The following is a 17,336-nucleotide window of genomic DNA, read 5'->3' on the forward strand; positions in this document are numbered from 1 at the left end:
CCGGGGCGGACCGTGGGATGGGGGCAAGCCCAGCGCCGGTTCTTTGAAATCCTCTTAACCCCGAGCTGCCTCCGGCCGAGCTGCGGTGCTGGCAGGCGCGGGGCGAGGGCCGCTCTGAGGTGCCAGGGCTCAGAGCCGTCGGAAGGACCGTGCGGGGCGTCTCCCCGGCGGGGAAAGCGCCGGGGGTGGGCACCGTTCCTCCTCCCCCCGCGAACTACAGCTCCCGGCGTGCATTGCTGCCGCCTGCCCTGGCTGGGCCGGAGCGGGTGGCGCGCTGCCCTGCGGGAGTTGTAGGCCGGGGGGGGACACGGATGGGAAACGGGGCGGCGGTGGGGGTGGAGGGGGCGCCCGCTTTCGGCCCGGTTACCGATCCGGCCCGCTCTCCGCCGGGACAGAATGGGGCCCGGGAGGCCCCGCGGCGGGCCGGGGGACGCCGCGGGGAGCGGGGACACGTGTCAATCACCCCGCCAGGCGGCGCGCGCTCCCCGCCCCGGATGCTGAGCTGGGGGGGGGGGGGGAAGATGGGCGCGGGCACGCGCTCGACGAGGCAAGGGGGGGGGGGGGGGGGGGAGGGAGAGGAGCCGGGGGAGCGCGCGCTCGTATGTAAATGAGCGGGCGTGAGGTCAGAGGCAGATGGAAAAGGGAACAGACAGAATGGCCGCCGCGGCTCCTGCTCCTCCTGCCGCCGCCTCCCAGTGCCGGAGCCCCCGCTGCACGGCGGAGCGCAGGGGAGTCCGCCGAGAACTCGACTCCTGGCGGCACCGGCTCATGCACTGTGTGGGTAAGAGAGCGGGGGGTGGGGGGGCGGCGGGGTATCCCGGCCGTCGCGGGGCGACGGCGGGCAGGCAGGCAGCGGGGCTCCTGAGGAGAAGGGGGGGGGCGAGGCGGGGAGCGGGGTCTCCCCGCGGGGGAGCGGGCTCGGCGCCCTGAGCCCGGGTCGCTGGGGTGGGCGGAGGGGCGTAGCGGGAATGGAGGAGCGGCTCCAGCGGCTTTCTCGGACGGCGGAAGCGGAGACGGGGTCTGTGGGAGAGAGCGAAGGTCCTAAGCCGCCTCAAGGCAGCGGCGGGTGGGTGTTACGGCTTCGGCCGGGGCTGCTCGGTCCCTCCCTTCGCCATCGACCGAGACCCCTTCTCGGCTCGGGTCCTTTTGTCTCGGTTTCCCGTCGGCGCGGTGAGTGCCGGTGGCTGCCCCCCTCCTCTCCTCCTCCATCGCCAGTGCCTAGGGGGTGGAGGGGGGGAGGGAGCCCGCCTGTGTGTGCGTGTGTGTGTGCGCCTTTAAGAGGGAGCCGCTCCTGCACTGACGGTTGGGATTTGAAGTTTTCCCACCCCCCTGGAAGTTGTCATGGCGACGGCAGTTCTCCCCTCGCACTCCTTCCCCCCCGCCCCCGGGGCTGCCCCGGTGGCTCTCGTGCCGTGAGGTTCCCCCGGGTCACGTGACTTCCCCGCGTGTCTGGGCGGGGGGCGGGGGAGCGCGATCCCTGGCGGCCGCCCCGGCGGCGTTCCCGCGCGGGGAGAGCCCCGGCGGCGGGGGCCGGGGGAGGCCGGGGCCGCTCCGCTCCGACCGGGAGGGCGCACGCTCCGCCGCGGCCCGCCGGGGTAACGGCTCGCGCCTCTGCCCCGGCTTCCGCTGCCCCTTCCCCGCGGGCAGCCTGCCCGCTGCCAGCGCTGGCGCTCGTTACGTGTGCCGCCGCCGCGGGGCGGGGGTGTGGGGGTTGGGGTGCGGTTTGTGTGCTTTTCTCTTTTTTGTTGGTTCTTTTTCCTTTTTTCTTTTTTCTTTTCTTTTTTTTTTTTTTTTTTTTTTAATGTTTGGCGGGGGAGCGAACGCTTTGATGCCAGGAACTGCTCGTTTGTATCGTTTCAACAGCCGTTTCCCTTCTTAGGGAAATAGGTAAACCCCTTGATCTTCAAGCAGCACGCTAGTGTCAGTGCTGATCCTCCCTGATGGCTGAGCGGTGGAAACACAGGTGTAGCGGGGAGGGTAAGCAGCAGTTCATTCAGTGTTTCTGCCTGTGCTTCAGGCGAGATCAAAGAAAGAAGTAAATATCTAACGAGTAGGTACACATAATTGCAGGCAATTAGTTTTGTCCGAGTTTGTGAGGGTTTTTTACGTATTTTCAGTAACTTGGTAGCTGTTTCATGCGCATGTACTTCTTGTTCTTGCAGTGTTGCCCCAGTAACACTTTTAAACACCTGTAATAACACCTGTCTATATATTATGATACCTGTGTACACTTGCACTGTCTTTGAGTTTTTATACTACTGTTTAGGAAAACAATGTTTATGTCTTTCTGTACACTAATATATTAGACAATGCTTCTTGTGGAAAGAATGCAGTTTAATTAGTATATATAGGGAAAGGTAGGTCATTGACACAGATGCTGTGATAAACTTAAATCTGATGGGCTAATATCTCACAGTATATAAGTGGCTGTTCCTCTGTTTACCTGTTATTTAATGTCATTTCAGTTTTAGATTTAAATTAAAATCCTAAAAGTCTGCTTGACAGTTGGTGACTGAAGGGACTTTCAGCTGGTAATGGTATGCTGCTGGATGTGTTCAGGGAATGCTGTTGCACAGCATGACCAACACTGACAAGGACTGCAAAGAAATGTAATGAATGCTCCATAAAAAAAAAAAAATCGCCATACATTGGGTCTTCTGATGGGCAGACCTATTGTGGTTAGGGAGCTTCTTCAAAGTTGTTTTTTGGGGTTTTTTTGGTTGCTCTTTCACTGAGAATTGCAAAGTGTAAAATGGTAACATAATTTTTGTTCCAAGAAGGAGAAAAGTGAGTGTGAAGCAACACAACGGTGCAATCAGTGTGAAATATAATTATTTAGGATATGATAGATTTTTATGTTCATAATGCAAAATTCAATTAATAGAAAGGAGCCCTGAAATGATTGACAACTGCTAAGGAGGAAGGACATCGGTTATGGTTTAATAGTCAAGAGCTACCTTTGTTAAGAACTGTTACTTGGCATGCCTGTTGAGCAGCCCTTATCTGAGAGAAAATGTAAACAAAGTGGCAAGAAAGTGAGTAGTCAGGATAATGGACGTAGAGTACCCTTAACACCTTTGGTTTGTTTCGTTGGTTTTTTTTTTTCTTTACTCCTTTGAAATTCTGTAGGTGTAAAATGGCCTCCTAGGTTAGCTCAAATCAGCTTCCAAAGTAAAAATGGTTAATTGTGTTTTCTCGGCAAAATGTTTCTAAGGATCTGAAGAGTGTAGCAAACTTAGTGTTAAGTGGAAGGTCTGGAAAGTTGTTTGGTTGATGGCTGAAATGGCAACGTGGTGTGAGAGGAGTGGTGAATTTGATGGATTTGGCATAACTTTTTTTCTTTTTTCGTTCTTCTCAAGAATCACACATTTGTTGCAAAGTGAGGAAAATTATGCGGTAAAGTAGTAGCCTCCCCCAATTCTTGAACTAGCTTACTGCCCTAAAAAAAAAAAGCACCAACAAAAGTCTCAGATCATTCTACCCTTTGCTTTTATTTTTTTTAATTAAAAAAAATGTTGAAAGGTGATATCATTCGTTAAGCATTTTGTTCAGGGAACAAAGCAAGAAAGTACAGACTCCTTGAAAATGTCATATTGTTTTTGCTAAACCCTTTGGATAAGTAACTTTATTTCGATGTCTGGTATCACTTACCATGTTGATACTAAATTTGATGTTTACATTTCTGTAGTATAATCACTTGAGCATTTTGAAATCCTTTATCTGTAAAGCATTCCCCATCCACTTAATTTATGGATATGGTAAACTGAGCCAGAGATAATACCTCCAAGACAGTGATCGTCCAGCCTGGGGCTTGTAGTTGACAGATTGTTCATATCCGCAACATTGAGACAGAAATAATATTCAGTTGCTCACACTATACTGTGTGCTTGAAGTTCATTGATGGTTAGGGACTTATGCTTGAAGGGCTCAATTGCTGAATTGTTTCTCAAAACCTAGTTGCAAACTTGAATACTGCATGGACTTCAGAATTAAAAGCTTGGGTTTTGCCAGCCTGTTACATTAATTTGTGACCTGCAGAATATGATATAAAGTCTTGGGTAAAAATGTTTAAGCATTTTAAAAATTGGAAAAGAAAAACAGCAATAAAATTTCACTGACATTACTGAGAATTCTCTTATTTGGTATCTAAACATATCTGAAGGTACAAAAGACTTCAGATTTGTAAGTGAATGAATATATTCATAGAAATACTAAAGAGGTGTTCAGTACAAAATAGCTGTTCAGGTGGTAGGTAATCTTTGTGTACGTTTTGTTGAGTGCTGACATTCCTAAGATGCCTAGACTTGTGCTTATAGATGTGCCTAACTCCTTGCATGACTTGATCAAGAGTTCAAAACTAAATGCTCTTAGAAGGCACCTGAAGATCTTGATTCTGTTGGTGTTCTTACAGCATAATATGTGCTAACAAGTACTGTTTATAGCACCACTCACTGGTATGTTTTGTCCAAGGTACAGTCTTTGTGCATAACTAACAAACAAAATACCCTAATTCTAAATTCTATGTTTATGGAAAAGTGCCAGAAAGCTCAGACTTGAAGTACTGAACTTAGCCAGCAACTGAGCTCTGTGGTGGTTTAAATTGCAAGAGATGAGTATCAGAAGGGTTAAAAAAGCTTTGTAATGTGAATTGGTTAAATGCATGCCATTGGATTGGGAGGCTTTGCTAGTATGGAGCTCTTATAAAAGTCTAGCTTCATACTGTGGTCAGCCTTAAGAAACAGGATTTATGCCATTTTTCCAAGCAGTCATTGATCCCACTGACCAATTTTGTTTGAACTTTGCAAGTAGAGTGTTAGCACGTATATTGAGTCCCCATAACTTTCATGAAGTAGGCACAAGAGGAGTGACCTAGTAATTGCTGGGTGCAAGAAAAAGCTTCATCAGGTGGTGCTTTTTATAGTGTTGTCACAGTAGCCTACAGTGGAGTTTGGAGCAGTAACTTGCGGCTTTTTAATGGAAAGTGCCAGGTAACTCCAGTCATGGATATTGAATCTTCTTGCTATGGCATTGCATTTTATTGTGAAAATATAAAAACCTCTGAATAACCTTTCATTGTGAAAATGAAAGTTTAAAATATTATTTCAACTATTTAAAATATATTGCTGTTTGGGGGAGGGGAAGGGTAGAAGTTTTACTGTTCCTCTGCTGCAGCTCAACGGCACACATTTGACAGGAAATAGCCTCGGTATTGGTTTCTTATAAAAACTGAAATGTGATCAAAGTGAAAATCCATTTTTGTATGCTTGTGAAATCTAGCATACAAATACTCCTTTACTCATATTTTTTCAGACTTTTGTCCTTCTAAACTGGGATACATTGGTGCATCTAACTGTGTTTTGATGCATCTAGACTTTCAATATTTTTTAAAAAATACTTGAACTTCTGCTCCAGCTTACTATTTTTGAACATGAGGGGTCTCAAGTGCACTTTCCAGGTAGAGGAGCATTCCCCACCTCACTCCCAACCAAAAAATTTGTAGCTACTGCATTTGGTGTGATCCCCAGGCTTGCATTAAGTACTTAGTATCTTTATTCCCACAATAAGCAGAAGCGTTCTCACTTTCATTGTGGCTCTAAGTACTTCGCAGCAGCTTAGTGTCACTTTTTTTGTAATACTACTGGCAGTTTTGGGTGACTTTCTGCAGTTGCTGCAATAGTAGTGGCAGAACTAGTTATTTTGCTATACATCTATAATGTATGTGTGTATCTGCTAGTGATTGTTTTGATGGCTCAATGCTCTATTACCTGTCAAGCCATTAACAGACTGTATGCAAGAATGATTTCAAAATTATACCTGCTTTCAATTCTTTTGCTTCCTTGGCTCTCTGGCTTCTTGAAATGGCAAACAAGCTTGCTGTGACCACAGTGCCATCATCCAGTATGATGGGTAGTAATACTGGTGTAAAGTGTTCCTGTGGATCTGTCGTGCGTTGAGCTATGATGTGAAACTCTTGGAGTGATTCCAGTTGTAAAAGAGAGCAGGGAAGTAATCTCAGCGTTACTGCAAGTGTTGGAAGAACAGAAATTGAATCTAGATCAGAATCATAGCACAGGTTCACAGACCGTTTTTGATGCAGTGGGTGAAGATGGTATCATGTAAAGGAATAGCTCAAACTGGTATCAGAGGCAGGTGTGCAAGTCAACATTAGCACTGAACACTTATTATGGCACTGCAATCTTAAGAATACGTTAAAGTGCCATCTTGCATCATCATGTCTCACAGAACTATTACCAGAGTGGAGAAATCACAATCTTGACTGCATGTTCCTGTTGCTTGTGTACTTGCATCAGCACTCATTGGACCACTGTCTGATCTGCTTTAACTCAGTAGCCAGTCAGCAGTCTGTTGAGAAGAGTTAGGGGTTTGCAAAAAACAACCAACCAACCAACCTACCTCCCCAAAAAAGATGGATGCTGATGCTAGCACAAGGACAGGGGTGGGACAGTGAAACAGAAGCAGGATGGGTAATAGCAGAAATAAGCCATTGGATTGGTTTAGCTGCCTATGGTGCTGTCAGCTGCCAAGAATGGAACATAGCCCTAAACATACCAGCCTGGTTTCCCCTAAATTAAGCAGGTTGACAAAAGAGGAAAAATTGCCAGTATGTGTATAATGTCATTGGAAGTTGCTGTAGTGTATGCATCACATTAACTGTCCTCGGACTGAATTAAGAGAAAACACATGGGGTTTGTTTGGCTTGTGTTGAATTAACTTTGTTTCAAATATATAGTGTTAAATCAGCTTCTTTTCCATATCCTTTCACAATCCATTTCAACTCATTCTCTCAGGAAGAAGTAATTGCTTACTGCTGTCATCATGTGTGTTTGAAGGGACATGTTATGTTTGAGTCTTGAGACAAATTTTTACTTGGGAAAACTGTACAAGAAAAGTTACCTTAATGATACCCAGAGGCTTAGTTTAAAAGGCAAGGGAGGAAGTTCTGCGCATCTAGCAGTAGATGCTGTACAAGTTCACTGATCTCTTGTGAACCTGCAATTGTAAGGATGAATGGAGCAAAATTTTATGAAAGACAAAACTGCCTGCTACACAGACTAATCCATGGACTGCAGGGTGCAAGCAATGCTTTGAGTTCTTTGCTCTCAGAATTGAAATGTGTGGCAGGGCATGCAAATGGATACACACATCTTGATTAATGTTGATAACACCTCTGATTATGGTTTTGGTGCTCCTTATTTCTAGATACCAGTATATGGAAGCAGTTCAATTTTTAAGTGTTCCAGGAACTACTGTAATCCTTGTCAATGTTTTTAGGCATAGCTTGAACTTTCTTACTGTATATTCTTATATGGTAGCTGTTTACTTTTTTATGTGGCTGGTGTTGAGCTGACAAATTTAAACTCTGATAGCCTTCCTATGTTGTAGGCACTAAGATTTTCCTAAGCTGGAGTTTGTGTAAACTAAAACAATGAAGTACAGATAGTGTCACTGCAACTCTGTTTCAATCCTTTCTTTGAATGGGCTTTCAATAACTGTGTGCTAATGCTTGAGGTTGGTAACTTTCGGGTTTTTGTTTTTTTGGTTTTGTTGTTTTTTGGTTTTTTGGTGTGGTTTTTTTTTTGATGCATAACGCAATTTTATTGTTTTTCTTTCCGGACTCACTGTGCCTACCTTCATGATTTACGTCAGCTGGTATGAGCATTCATTTACTAAACAGTTCAACAAACTAGACTGTGTAACTACTCTAGCTTAATGCTAACCTAGAAAACAGGAGGGAAAACATGGTAGGAGGAAGAATAGGAAAGAAAAGGTCAGATCTGGTTTAACTTGGATCAGTTTCCTAATCGGGTTTACTATGTACCTGCTTTTTCTTGTGAGTCAAGTATAAGTAGCTTTGCTGGAGAGAACAAGGCTTCTGATTTTTAGTAGTTGCCTATTTTAGCAACAGTTTTTTGGGGGTTTGAAGTAAGGTGAAAACTAAGTTGGATAAACGTCATCCTGATCAAGATTGTGAGTGGTACTGTGCTCTTGCTCTTCTTAATAACATCTTTCCATTTGTTCTCCCTTTGTAGTGGAACTTGTCTCATGTAACAATGAATGGCCCTTCTGGTTTAAGTTAGTCGGGGTGGGGGGGGGGCTACTGTGATTTTGTTGTTGTTGCTCTGGGTTGGTTTCCTGTTAGTTGAGTCTAGTGAACTGTCTTGCTATAGTAATAAGTACTAGTAGTTGTGTAATAGGAATGTGTCATGCTGATGAATTTATCAGATCAGTGTATGCTGTTGAGGAGCTGTATTCCTCAGCTACTGGCAAGTAGCCAAGGCTTGTACTACCTATAGCTAAAGTGAGAAAAATTAGTATCTCTTCCCCTTATCCGCCCTCACCTTTTTTACTTTTCAGCTGTATTATATGGGTGTTTTGAATAGATAGTTACAATGGATCCCTTATTCCTGAATGTGACACAAGTATTAGGGCTTCAAACAAGGCTGTTTATTCTAACCTTTAATGTTCGGTGTCTTTATGTAAAATGTAGAGGTCAGCCAGAGCTTTATAGACTTCGCTAACCTAAAATTCTTCATCCCAGTTAGGACCGCTGTCTTTTATGTTATTCTTGAACCTTGCTTTCTTCCGTGTGCTTGGAGGGAACTTTCATAAGATAGGTTGGAACAGAACTGAATTTGTGTGATTCACATGTCTAGTATTAAACTTCTGAAAAAAGGATGGCATTATAAATTTAGCTACCATACATAAAACAACTTTACACCCTCAAACAAGGTGGGTTTGGTTTTTTTAATGTGGTTAGTTGGTTTGGTTTTTTCTACTGCTAATCTACCACTTCATCCTTCCATCCAGTAAAGGCATAAAGAAGCCAGGAAGAGGTGAGGAGAGAGCAGGGAAGGGAAGATGGATGGTAATGGCTCATCTGTTTGAGTTTATAAGGTTGTAGAAGGCATATTACAAAGAGCAGGCAACTCTGAATCTGCAGAAATGCGTTGGGGGGTAGAGGCTGAATTTCTTTCTATGGGCTGTGGTCAGCAGCACATGACTGCAGATCAAAGACCCACGTGTAAGGTTGTCATCTTTTTCTTTCCATTTCTGGCACAGACCAGCTTCCTGTGCAGTCTTGAGCAGCTGGATTAACCCCTTCTTACATAAAGTTTTCTTCTTTGCAAAATTCTTCTGGGGTCTCTGCTTTTTTTTAAATAAAGTTACTGCTTTTAATTGTTTGGTTCTCAACATCCATCCAGGCTTGCATCTCTGTAGCAGCATGTGTTGTATAGTAGCAGTGAGAGCTGAGTAAGTATCACTAGATGTGAATTTTTCTTTTATAGTCTGTTGGTAAACAAAAGCTTACTGAATTTGTGACTGCTTTAACTATGATCCTCAGCTTTCAGTTTCTGTATAACTTGCTAGGGTCCTGCTTTCCAATTACGAGACATCCTAGCTTTTGTGGCACCTGGGGATTGATTACTCGCATTTGAAGAGCTGTTCATTGGAAAAAAAATGTTGTTTTGCAACATGTTTTATTCTAAAATGCTACCAACTGCTTTCAAAAATGCTTAATTTTCACATTATAAATATTTATTTTCCTCATTCCACAGTTCCCAGCTTCTTCAAATCATCTTAATTAAAGGCTAGTTAAAAATATTACATATGAATAGTAGTTTTCACAGTCAAAATTCCACTGCTTTATAAACTAACTTTAGTGCATTTCTAGTCTGCTGAGCCACTAATAGGTCAGGGGGCAGTGTAATTAATCAGGGTTGAATATGTGGCTGCTTTTTATAACTACTGTCAAAAAGCTTTGCACATGTTATTTACAAGTTTTATTTTCTGTTCTAAAAGCACTACACTGTTTCATAATGCCAGGTTAAACTACTACTTGTGCAAAACTGCTGGACATATTTTGATTAACAGTTAACTAATATTGCTGCCGTATATGATGTAGATTATAGAAGACTGCTTTAAAAGACTCCAGCTTGTGATTGCAGCTGTCGGCTTGGCTCACAGAACAGAGAGCATGCCACAGCAAGGCCCAGTTAAATGTGAAGATTTGACTTTACCTAAGTGGAGCTATTAAGCACCCTAATCTTAATATGGGGGAGGATTGTCTAATGGCTCCTGCTTTGTGACCTGTAGTTCAGATGTAGGTCATTCTGGTGTTAGCCATCTGATGAGAGGGAAGAAAAATAGGATCTATTGCTGCCTTAGACTGCTCTGTATAAGGGCTGTAGTGCTAACTGTGCCAACTCTTGTCTCCAAAAGTTTGCTGTGCTACCAGCTAAATAATGCGGTGACTGTGGACTTATGTGTGGTTCTGGTTCATACTCCTTAAATTTTCTTATTCTTCCTGGACCACCCTATCTCTCCATCCTTCAACTTTCATAAGCAGTTGTTTCCTGTCTTTGATTTCTCCTTGAAACCACCTGTTTGCCTTTGCTTCCAAACATTTTATCATCAGTGACATTAAAGCAATCTTGACAACTTTGTGTCTCCACAAATAGTTTTCTCTCAGCTTTTGACTTTTGTATGTTTCTATATGGAGCATCTTCACCACAAACATGCTCACTAAGGCAAATTATACTTTCCATCTTTTGGTCAGAAAATTGTCATGATGTCTTTCTCCAAGTGTAATTTCATCTGTTTCTTTCTATATGAACTGCTGCTAGGTATCCTATCTCATGGTGCTTGAGGAAGAGGGGTGTACGCTTCTTCCTACCACCTTATTCAGGAAATGTCAGTCTCTGGCAGTCTTGCCAGGTCCAGAAGTCTGCTACCTTGTTATCGGTTTTTCACATGCTAATCGGTAGCTGTTTCAAAGGATTTAATTGTTTGGTTTTGGAAATGGATCCCAAACTGATTCTGACTAGAAGTTAGGACACTTCCAGCCTTAATTTATCCCCAGTTTTTATGCATTGTAGCAATGCTGTCATTTAGGGGTTTTCCCTTCTATTTTTCTCATTTCCCCTTCCATATATTCAGATGATACTGCTTATTTAGCATAGTAAAACCTGAGTGTTAATGGATAATGAGCAATAATCACTCAAAAGTTGCTGTAGTGGATTTGAATTTTAAACTACTAGTTCACAGACAAGTGAAAAAAATGTAGCTACAAATGTACAAGCTAGTGCAGACTGCTAATAGCATATATTGTCCAAAGTTTACTGTCTGCACTGTGGTACAGTCCCAATTGCGGAATAGAGGCTATAATAAGCACTTTGTTCTTGTGATTTGTTTGAGTATTTCCCTTTCCTCCTGTTTCAGTTTGAATGGGTTCTAGAGTAAACAGTATTTCAGACAAAGTATGGTCTAGACCATGTTAAATGGGGGTCATAATAATCTGTCTTTGCATCATAAGATAAGAACAGCTCTACTAGATCACAGCAAGTCTGATTAGTCTAGGATCTACTGTCTGCAGCCAGTGGGGGGCTGCTAGGGAAAAATTATAATGATATTTATGAAATCTTCTAGCCTTCATTGACACTTGTCTTGATCCTTGGGAGAAATAACATTTTCTTGTTTTTTTATAACTAATCTACTAGATTATTCTGCCATAAGTTATTGTTGATTCTGCATAGATGTGTTAATTCAAAGCAACATAAAACTTCAGTGTATCTCAGGTGTCCCCTGGTTATATTATGTGACTTCTGTTTGTCCCAAAACAAGAAGCACCATATGAAGCCATTACTTTAAAAAAGCAGTGGATGGCAGAGATGTTTCCTATTTATGTGGGTTTGAGATTTTTTCCAATTTTTTTTATGAAGACCTGATTTATCTTCCCTTGGCCATCTCTTCCATCTCCCAAACTGAAGAGTTCTTACATGTTCCTTGTAGAGAAGCTGTTTATTAAATTTGATCATTCTTCCCTCCTTTCTTCTTTCATCTTAGTTCTGCTCTCTTCTTGAGGTGGCAAAACTAGAACTGCATGTATTCACACTGATGTGATCTTGAATTTGTGGTGACAAACCAGGAAGCAATGCAGGAGATCTTCCTTTAAGACGTCAAAGCATTTGACATGCCCTTTACAGAGCTCAGCCTTCCACAGAACTGTGTATTTGAACCCCAAGCTAAAACTTGAGTGATGTCAGTTCAAAGCCCGTTACTGTCTATGTAATATGAAGATCTGCTTTCTCCACTATTTAGCTTAATATGTACTTGGTAATATTCCTCAATTTTGCCACCTTGATACCTCAATATTTTGAAGTTCCACTGATGCTCTTAATTTTCTTTGCTGCTAATACTAGACTGTACTGGGCAGTGGATTGTCACTTCATTAGATCATCTCTTTGGGTGGAAGAACAAAGGCAACCCAGGGACACTCTTGATTGTGACCTGCTGTGAAAACTAACAGTTTACTTACATGTTTTACCCATTACTTATCTACGCAAGGACTTCACCTCTGTTATTTGGGAAGTTTTTAAAGCTTTTGGAGATGGATGTCAGATTATGCTATTTCAAAATCTTGATTTACTCTTAGTGTCATGTCTGTATACCTACTGACATCATCAAATAACTCAGTAGTGTTTGAAGTACAACTTCCCTTTATAGAAGTTTTGTTGGCTCTTTAGTAATACATTATAATTCTTTAGGCATCTGGTAATTCTGTTCTTTGCATTTTATTTGCCCAGTTATGAGCTTTCTGACTTGCTGGTTTATGAGATGGACTCAAGTTGTGCCAGGGGAGGTTTAGACTGGATATTAGGAAAAACTCCACTAGAAGGGTTATCAAGCACTGGAACAAGCTGCCGGGGAAGTGGTTGAGTCACTATCCCTGGAGGTATTTGAAAGACATGTAGATGTGGCATTTAGAGACACCATTTAGTTGGTAGACTTGGCAGTGCTGGGTTTACAGTTGGAAAAGACCCTTAGAGATCATTTGAGTCCAACCTAAATTATTCTATCATGCTATGTATGCCTTTAGCATATAACCTAAGCAAGCATACGCCATTGCCGATTGGGTGTTTTGATGATTGGCATTAAGTTTTGCCCCTTTCCTGTGCTCCGGTCTTGAGGTAATTAGGTCAATGACTTCTTCATAATCAGTTGTATGAATCTCAAGTTCCTCTCAGTTTTTCTTGTTACCTTGATTTTTTTTTTTTTTTTTGTCCCTGTCAACAAGAGACTGTTATTACAAGATGTTTTATTTTCTCCTTACACTGATCATATTATGACTGGGTGTCCTGTAGGCCTTCTGAGGAGTAGGAGAGGCTGCTCCTTCCCTGGCATCAACTGAACTAGCTTGGCAGAGAGAAGGTCCTAGAGAATGTATAGAATATAGCGGACCATCATGGCAACAAGCTGGGAGCTTGTAGCTTAAGCTGGAAGGTGAGTTAAACGGGAGAGGAAAAAAGGAATGGAGAGAAAGAAGGGTTAGCTGCTCAGCCTGAGGAGTTGAAAATGAAGACCTCTGTAGATCGGACTGTACAGAACTCACAGGTAGTATTTAACTGACTAAAAACAAGCTTGGAAGTGCTATAGTACAATGACTGTTGGAGAAATTTGGTTTATAAACTCACTTCTACCATCTTAGCTATTTATTTTGCAATTCTGCCACTGTTGTGTGTTCTACTCTGTTGTGGTACCTGGCTTTTAAGCTCAGAATCCTGATGATGATATTTAGAGTTTTGCCATAAAGAGGTTCAGGAGGCTTTGTTTCAAAGCTGTCCTAATTGAGGTCTTGCCACACCTTTTTTTGTTGATGCCTAAATCTGAGGAATTGTTCAATTAATGGCTTATAGTTGTCCTGTGATTTTACTTCATATAATCAGATGTGAAATGAGGTGTCGTGTGTATCTTTGGGGCTTATATTGTAGTCTGTGCTGAAGCAATCAGTCAGAACTTCAGGTATACTTGTGTGCTGCTTTGGATTGTTGGTAAAATGTATTTAGCAAGGTAAAACTTAGCCCTAAGGAAATAGTCTTAACAACTGTTCTGCAGGCTGGACCATCTTCTTCAGCATCACTTGTCTTCCTCCTTTTTTGTCAGTTCTATGCTTGTTTTATGTGCATTGTGCAAATTCCCCTCAGACTTGACAGAGTTTTGTCTTGAGATGCCAATTCATATGTGTCTTGACTCTAACAGACGTATATTCCATAGGCACTTGATACCAGTCTGCTATAGCCGTGTCCAAAACCATGCACTCCTCATCCATGCTATCCGGTCCTCTCAGCTGTCTGATATGGAGCTGAGAAATTATTTTGGGCCTTTCCATTTTTTTCCTTAGGTGCCTTTCCCATCTGCACCCTTGTCTAAGTCTCCTGACTCCTGAACAAGTGTGTTGTGCCCCAAGGAAATGGGATTTAATAAGAAATGCTCCATTTATAACTTGTGGTGTTGGGAGTTCTTCTCTTGAAATGCTGGAAGTGTCCAGAGAGCTCTTGAGTTCAGTGCTGATGTGAAATACTGCACTTCAGCAGTGACCCTAGATCAACTTTTGTGTGCAGTCCTCAGAAACAATGGCAGATTGAGTTCTGAATACTTCTGCATTTAGTACCTCACTGCTTGCATAGAGCAGGGTGTTTTCTTAAAACTAGGGCTTCTCAACAAAACATGGGGGTTTCACTGGAGGTAAACTATTTGGTAAATCCAAAAAATATCAGGAGTTTTTGAGGAAGCATTTGTCTGTAAATCAGTCATGTCTGAATTATTGTTGTCATCTCTGGCAAGCACTATTTGTTCCACAAACCTTTATGGAGTGGACTGAAAATTTGAGGGATCATGGATTTCTTACCTAACCAGTCAATGCTTCGTGCAGTGACACTGCAGGAGAAAAAGCTGTGAGAAACCCATGGTAGTGTGTCCTGAGTAAAATTGCTTCAGTATGATTATTTTGGTTATTGAAATCTATGGTCTTACTTGATGAATATGCCTCTTAAATGGTGACTTTAAGAATGATTGTCCAGTTGTTCAGGAAGGGTTTTTTTGCTGGCCCAACTTTGTAAGGCCTTTACTTCAGGCTGTCATATACAGTAGCATTTTGAGGGCTGGTACTTGGTTTAGTCAGTCATTTCTGGCTCTTTCATACTGTCTGAGGAGATCTTGGCATCTTTTCAGAATCTTCTGAGGAACCAAATAACTTCGAGGAAATTGGTATTAAAGAGAATGTTTTAAAGGCAGTAGAGCGACTGCTTGTTTTCTCCAGGTCTCATCCTAGGTAGGAACAACAGGTTACACACCCTCTGCTTACCTTGTCTGCCTCATTCAACCACCAGCATCACAAACTCGGAAGAACCAGAATAGCCTCTTCTACTGTTGTCTGCAAGAGTAGCTGCTTGGCAGTCATTTGGATGGTGTATTTGAAGAGCTGTTAACTGTCCTTTGTTCTGTGTGGTGCTGTACTTCTCCACCTGCCCTTTAACAACCAAGTAACCTGACTATGTGGCATACAGAACAGTTATGAACTGGATACTAAACAGCTTCATCAGTTGTATGTCTGTAATGGTACTCTGGCATTTTCTCCTCCTTCATTCTCAACCTTACAGATAAAGGCTGTTTTGCTCTGTGTGGCATACGAGTAACCTTGACCTATGAGACTGATTAAGAAGTTTGGTACCAGATAAGTAACTTCATATGAAGTTTTCCAGAGTGCTGGAACAGTTTTATCTGGTTCCTGCAGGAGTTTCCCTCTTACTGGAAATACAGACTGTAATCACCCTTTTCTTTTAAGAAATCCTATTCCTGTATTCTTGACCTTGCAGTTCAGTTGGGTTCCCTAAGTGGTTGCTGTTGTCTTTCTGAATTCTTTCTTTAAGCTGATCTGTAGGGTACTTTTCCTTCTTAAAGTACTGAAGTTTCCTGTTTTGTCTTGCTTTGAGACTTGTGGGAAGCAATAGGATATGGCTGTCTTGTGTCAAAGAAACTCACTAGATTGTCAATGGAAAAGTGAAATCTGGTAAAGATTTTACCTTAATTGTAAAATTCATGGTCCAACTACATCCTGCGCCCCCCACCCCCCAAAAAACCCCAAAACAAAACCAAAAAAACAACCAAACAAAAAAAGCCACACCCCCCCTCAAAAAAAAACAAAACAAAACAAACAAACAAAAAAAAAAAAACCCAAAAAAAAAAAACCACAAAAAACACCCAGACCCCTGGTAGCTGTTTGGCTTAAAACTCCAGATTCAAATGCTTTTTTTTTTGGTTGGTTTTTTTTGGGTTGTTTTTTTTTTTTTTAGCTGCTTAAACTAAGTACAGAATTTGCACTGAGTTTTTGTTAAGAAACAAAATAGGGACATGATTTTTTTCCTTTTTTGCACAGTATGAAATGAAGAGATACCTCTTATTATTTTTAAAGCAGACTACAAATTTAGAACTGAGAATCAATGTCTGTCTGGAAATAATGGATGTTTGCTTCTGCTAAGGAAGAGCCAGTGCTGGAATACGGAAGGAACAGCATGTTTCGAAGACAGGATAGCCTACTGTTTAAACCCATCCGCCTTCTGTAAGAGCAGTTGTCTGTTCTCTACGTGACTAAAGTATTCAGAGTCTGGCCTCTAGGTACTTGAAATACGTGTCTGTTTTTCCCTTATGGTGTTCCACCCCCTGCTCCCCAAGTCACATTGACAGTTGTTAGTAATGTGTTTATAGAATAATAAATTTTGTAACTAATCTGTAATTAACTTCTGATTATGTTCTATAAAACATTACTATACATATTATTAATGTATTTATCTCCCAATAAATTCTCAGAACTGACGTGGTTTCATTTGAATACTATATGAATTCTGTTCTACAGTAGATGAGAATCAAAGTCTCATACTGTGAATCTTACCATTTTGTTCTTTGTTTTGGGCCGGTTAGTGGTTAGGAGGAAGTTTAATCAAAAGTTTGTACAGATGTCTGTTAATTGCTTTAAAAAACAAACAAAAAACCCCACCCAAACACACCTGCTTAATCTTTGAATTGTGTCAAATGCTAAAAGCAAAACCAGGAGACTCTTTTTCCTGTTCTATTCTTATATCTGACATCTTTTATCTGATGAGTGCTTAATGTGAAGCTAAAATTTGTAAAGTTTCCGTTTCCGTATTTCTGCTTTTTCAATCTCCAGTGGGAAACAAGGGAATCCAGCCTTCTTGATCAAATGTTAAACAATTAGCAACTCATGTGTATTCTTTTCAGTGTATTATGTAAATTCAATAAAAGTGTGCTTAGAAAATGTAGATTACAGGTTGGTTGACCATGACACATAAGCTGAGATACATTACTTACCTACTTTGAGCAATGTCATCTTTTCTTTTATGCACTGAGCTTGTTTACTGATTTGAAATGACAGTTAAGCTAAATTTAGAGTTCTTACAATATAACTGGATTATCTGAGACACTTGCAATTTTAACCCTGAATTCTAGAAAATCTTTTAGGG

The 17,336-nt window shown here is 41.9% G+C and overlaps 1 protein-coding gene across 11 annotated transcripts in view; it reads left to right on the forward strand.

Annotated features, from left to right (window-relative positions):
* The first annotated feature begins 544 nt into the window (after positions 1–544).
* The window catches only part of LCORL (ligand dependent nuclear receptor corepressor like), an 85,741-nt gene continuing 68,949 nt past the window's right edge, over positions 545–17,336 (forward strand). For 3 of the 11 annotated variants that reach the window (XM_080371787.1, XM_080371795.1, XM_080371788.1), the window contains exon 1: positions 565–781. In XM_080371787.1, coding sequence (XP_080227913.1) covers positions 634–781 — 148 coding nt within the window. In that variant the 5' untranslated portion in view covers positions 565–633. Of the gene's footprint in view, positions 782–860; positions 1,978–17,336 lie in introns of those variants that run through there. The other 8 variants (XM_080371794.1, XM_080371793.1, XM_080371791.1 and 5 more) reach the window with 6 other exon arrangements.

The sequence above is a fragment of the Falco punctatus genome (assembly GCF_963210335.1).
Source record: "Falco punctatus genome assembly, chromosome: 1".
Classification (NCBI taxonomy): Eukaryota; Metazoa; Chordata; class Aves; order Falconiformes; family Falconidae; genus Falco; species Falco punctatus.